General features: G+C 44.4%; 1 protein-coding gene across 1 annotated transcript; it reads left to right on the top strand.

The window, feature by feature from the left end:
- Nucleotides 1-3,003: 3,003 nt before the first annotated feature.
- jun (Jun proto-oncogene, AP-1 transcription factor subunit) lies at nt 3,004-5,081 on the top strand. Its single transcript, XM_069938504.1, has one exon. The coding sequence runs from the start codon at nt 3,484-3,486 to the stop codon at nt 4,441-4,443; it is 960 nt and encodes a 319-aa protein (XP_069794605.1). The 5' UTR covers nt 3,004-3,483; the 3' UTR covers nt 4,444-5,081.
- Nucleotides 5,082-5,510: the final 429 nt, after the last annotated feature.

The following is a 5,510-nucleotide window of genomic DNA, read 5'->3' as shown; positions in this document are numbered from 1 at the left end:
TTGAAGTGAGTGTGGTTGGGGGAAGAGGGGTAGAAATAATTCTGCTAATACATTTGCTGCTTTTTTAAGTCAGTGGGAGGTAGAGATGGAGTCGGTGGAGGAAAGGTGAGTATATGTGCGGCCTGAACCACTTACACAAGCTCTGTGGTTCCTTGCACTCTTGGACAGAGCAGTCTCATACCAAACCACAATGGACCCTGACAAGATATTTTCAAGTCCATCTGTTATTGTTAAAGGATGCAGGTGACTTGCCAAATTTCATTGGGTTTCTTGGTTTTGGCATTAAGGTGAATAGTCCAGGTCTACAAGTTCCACCACTGTTGACATGGATCAAAATTCTTTAATCACCACTTTGGTCTTGCTAACTCTGACGGAGTGACAAGCTACTAGTACCTTTATCTCAAATTCTACACTGATCCATTGCAGTTAAGATATCCTGCTGGGAAAGAGTTGCGTCCTCCATGAAATTATAGATGGAGTGGTATTTGGCCACACTGTCATGGATATACAGGGAACATAGAAAGGGGTTGAGTATACAGTGACCCAGTGTTTAGGACAATTGTGGAGGAGGTGCAGTCACCAATCTTGTGGATTCAACTGCAGGGTGTGGAGTGGAAGGAAAAGCTAAAGTTAAGGTCTCGAAATTTAGGGATAATTTTTTTTGGTACCATTTTGTGTGGAGCAAAAGTCAATAAATAGTTGAGGTCTATCATAGGTTTCCTTGTTGTACAGGTGTTCCAAGGCTGAGTGTAGAAAAACTACTGAAACTGAAGATCACTTGAAGTTTCAATTTTAATCTTAATTCTAAATAACAAGTCATTGTGAATTTCAATGGCAAGGCTGTTTAGAAAACAGTTTGATCCATTATGCAACCATCCAATCAAACCATTACTAGTGTTTCATGTTTGTACATGTGCAAATAAAACCACAAGTGTTTTACTCTTGCTGAGTTCAGCTATCAAAACTTTGGTCAAAGGCAACATGTCAAATTGTTTAGTGAAGACTGAGTTTACACGCAAGAAAAAAATATGCTGAAGGTAACCCAATTCATTTAAGTATCAAACTTTAAAAGTAAATCCTCCAATTTAAAAAAAAATATACTACAGCCCCATATCAAACAATAATTTTCTTTCAATAAGCAATTGAAAAAAAAAAGCAAATTTACTAACAAATTTGTATTTTTGGAAGCACTGCAATTCCACATCTCAAAAAAAGTCATTGTAGTTGTTTTAATCCAAAATATACAACTCTGACATTGCCCAAATCTGAGGACAGGCTAGTAAATCTGTATATTGCAGAAATTGCATGTATAATTCTTGGCATACATCTTAACCCGTTTGAGGACCATCGCCAAAGCAATAATCTACAGCGAATATCTGGAACTCAAACACCAAAATCTTAAGTTCTTCCTCCACGTTGTCAACGTGTTCATGAGAGCAAACACCAGGCGAGATGGGTCGAGACACGCAAGTAATTCCTCAAGCAGAATTGCAAGCGAAGTATTCGGGCAACCGCGTTCATAATGTTGTAGGATTGAAGCTGAGATATTATTAAACATGGTTATGTACAGAATTACCGTCTTTGTATCCTTATAACTAAACATATTACAATCTTAGCTGTTTGCGTACACTTATCTTCACACGCCATTGCATATGAACACGCCAACCATAACACAATCTATTGGAGGAAATCGACCGAACAGCATCTGTTGGGGAAAGGAATTGTCGACTTTCGGGACGAGACCCTGCGTCCGGACTCGGTAACTATTCTTAAAGCACGCCCATCCACAAATATTTGGCGATTTGTGAACTTTAACGGGATGGGAGGGAAGGCGCCGGTTATTCCATCGGATCGTTACTGTGCGCAACAGCCGGTTTTCGCCGTCTCGACCCGGCGGTTCAAGTTTCACTGATTTGGAAAGGCTGTCACCGAAAACTCTGATCAAGCAGCGAAAAAAAGAACCCTAGACTATGAAGATTACGAGCCATAGATCCTCCCCCCCCCCCACCCCCCCACCACGTCAAAAACATCCACATAGACTGCATAATGTTGATACAATAACGAGCTTGCCACATAAACAGAACTCGAGGGAAGAAATCTCACGGGACACAACTTCTCGGCGGCCACATGCATTTTCCAAGAGGGGGGGAGGGAGGGAGAATCAAGTTGCAAGTGTACAACGCGTTTGGATTCCGTTTAACGCTTCGGGAGTTGACAAACTGCATTCGAGACCGGATCAAGGCTCCAATGAGAGTCAAGGACGGGAAATCAAAGCCCTCGCTACAGAGAGTGACCAAGCAACCACCCAGTGTGACCAGAGACAGGGACCCAGATCACACGCACTCAGATCCATTTCACCCGCGCAGACGGTCAACTTTAGGTCACCAGCGCTTCCTGCGAGGCCCGCCTCCGCGCCTCCGGCCATTGGTGGACGGCCACGGCCGGCGCGCTGCCATTCGCTCCTCCACGCCGCCAGTCAAGGCTCGGAGTGTTTCCGCTGCCCCAGGATGTCGCAACGTTGGTCACTTTCTAAAGGGGGGGGGGTGTGGTGGGGGGGGGGGTGTGGTGGGGGGGGGGGTGTGGTGGGGGGGGGGGTGTGGTGGGGGGGGGGTGTGGTGGGGGGGGGGGTGTGGTGGGGGGGGGGGTGTGGTGGGGGGGGGGGTGTGGTGGGGGGGGGGGGTGTGGTGGGGGAGGGGGAGTCGCACAGGCAGGAGCAAACTCGCCTCCCCACCCTTCCGATTGGTGCCCAACTCCGGATCTCCACGCCTAATTGGCCGAGCCTCTGCCCGTCTCCCAACAGCGGGACGCTATTTTAATTCCGCGTTTCAGCTAAAATTAATCTCACTCCAGCAGCAGATGGGATGAGGCGCTTCATTTCTGACACCCGGTGGAGGTGGCTTATGCTAATAATTCTCGGAAAAGCCGACAAAACTGGTGTCACAACACTTCCCGCCATTCTGCTTGACAGCCACCTTCAAGTGGGTAACCGGAGCTTCAAAATAAAGACGTCATCCCATGATGCTCCCTGCTTTCGCATTACCTCAGCCCGTCGTGCACCGCGATAGTTAGAATCTTCTGGGGAGTTGTTATAGAAACCGAACCCGACATGCAAATTTTCGAACGCCCCTATGTAATAACGAGCCAATTGGAAGCCGCCGAAGTGACATCATGGCTATTTCGGGCGTATTACCAGTTGCAGATAAGCCTGGGACCCACGCTGGAAGTGCTCAGAATCGAGTGTGAAACAAGCAGAAGGAACTTGGTAGTTTGCACACTTTTTGATCTGGGAGCTTTCTTAACAGTCATAACTCCAGATTTTTGAGGAGACAATTATCTGACTTCAGAAGTCCATGTATCATTGAACTTGCGAATTTAGCAAAAAAAGGTTCCGTGGAAGCAGATCCGAACTCTTTAAAACTCTGCAACATTTCTATTTTGAAATACTTTGCATCAAGAGTTTTTTTTTCCCTCCATCGGTGTTATATGTCTGCGCCGAAGATGGATCAACCATTCTACCACGACGATGCACTCAACGCAGCTTTTGCACAGCCTGAAAACTCTGGTTATGGATATAGTCCGAAAATGTTGAAACAAAATATGACTTTAAACCTGTCTGATCCAGCCAGCAACTTGAAACCGCATCTGAGGAACAAGAATAGTGAAGGTATCTTAACGTCTCCGGACGTGGGACTTCTTAAACTCGCATCACCTGAACTTGAACGGCTCATAATTCAGTCGAGCAACGGGTTGATCACAACAACCCCCACACCGACCCAGTTCCTGTGCCCCAGGAATGTCACGGATGAACAGGAGGGCTTCGCTGAAGGTTTTGTTAAAGCTCTCGAAGAACTTCATAAGCAGAATATCCTGCCGAGTGTGACATGTTCAACTCAGTCTGTGAACACGCCGATTGCGGTCTCTGCCTCTCTGCCTAGTGCAAGCACTGTTTACAATTCCAATTTACACCAGGAGCCTCCAGTGTATGCTAATCTCAATAACTTTAATCCTAATACCATTACCACTCAACCTAACTACAACACGAGTAATATGAACTATGCAACCCCCCAGCATCACGCGATGAACGCTCAAATGCCGGTTCAGCATCCCCGACTCCAGGCTCTGAAGGAGGAACCCCAGACGGTGCCCGAAATGCCCGGGGAGACCCCACCGTTGTCTCCTATTGACATGGAGTCTCAGGAGCGAATCAAGGCGGAGAGGAAGCGAATGAGAAACCGCATTGCCGCCTCAAAGTGCCGGAAGAGGAAACTGGAGAGAATCGCCAGGTTAGAAGATAAAGTTAAAACCTTAAAGGCACAGAACTCTGAACTGTCATCTACGGCGAACCTGCTTCGGGAACAGGTTGCCCAGTTGAAACAGAAAGTTATGAATCACGTCAACAGCGGCTGCCAACTCATGCTCACGCAGCAGTTGCAAACGTTCTGATTCAAGATCGCAAACGGAGAAACTGTTGGTGAATTAGTGCAAAGAGGACTGCATTAAAACAATCAAGCGAGAAGGAAAGTCCTGATTGCGCCCTGAGCGCGCATGCACGGAGGAAGGAAAACGTGGAGGACTCTGCTTGATGTAAAAAAAGAAACCCAGAATGACTGAAAAGCGGTTTGCAGCAGAACAAATAAATATCGAGTCAATGTTTTACTTTGACCAAGTCTTGCATGGACTGAAGCAGTTCAGAATCGTCCAGTATTACCGAATTTAAAAGTGCGATAGCATAGATCGCTTCTGATGTAGTATAAAGCGGGGGAGGGCGTGGGAGGGAGTTAAGGGAGGTTAAAAGCTTTGAGGCCGTCTTGCCTTGGAACATGTACAGACAATGTTTTGTTTCATGAAAGATAATTTTCTGTCCACAAAACATTAACCGCTTCAAGCGATAGCCTTTGTAAGTTATTTTTTACGTTGCTTATTGGGATAGACCCCAATATATTCATGTAAATAAGAGATTTGGAGGACTGTAAGTTTACCTTTTGTAATAAAGTATATAATTTTTTATGTTCTTTTCTGAGAACTTCTGGAAAAAAGTTCAATTATATTTAAAATGTATGAATAAAGTATTTGAAAAGACATTTATTTTGTACTCTTATTTTTACATTGGTTTGGCAATGTTAATACAGTAACAAATCTGAATATTGCAATTGAATATAGTGGAAAGGGTGTACAGAATTGTTCTTTACAGACAAATTTATTGCAACTGCATAATACATAGGAAAAATGCACTTGTTTGCTCTAAACATGCTTCATATAACATTCTAGGAAATTAAAGTTTATGAAGATGCTTCAAAACTAACACTGGAGGAGAAAATGTAATTAAAAGTAATAAAATTTGCAACATACTGAATGTTTTAATAGCAAATTAATGCCTTTCATTTGAATTAAAATAAACAAACCTACTTTTCTATTGCGACCACTTGATAAATTTGTTATCCATAATCTTTAGAGATATTAACAGCTCAACAGGAAGACACCGCAAACTGCACTTGAGCTTCAGACACTGG

Source organism: Narcine bancroftii, chromosome 5 (genome assembly GCF_036971445.1).
Source record: "Narcine bancroftii isolate sNarBan1 chromosome 5, sNarBan1.hap1, whole genome shotgun sequence".
Taxonomy (NCBI): domain Eukaryota; kingdom Metazoa; phylum Chordata; class Chondrichthyes; order Torpediniformes; family Narcinidae; genus Narcine; species Narcine bancroftii.
Note: the sequence above shows the minus strand (reverse complement) of the source record. Positions and strands in the feature narration are given on the sequence as shown.

Bases quoted from the DNA above. Each gene is read 5' to 3' on its own strand.
- jun (XM_069938504.1), top strand. From the start codon at position 3,484: ATGTCTGCGCCGAAGATGGATCAACCATTCTACCACGACGATGCACTC.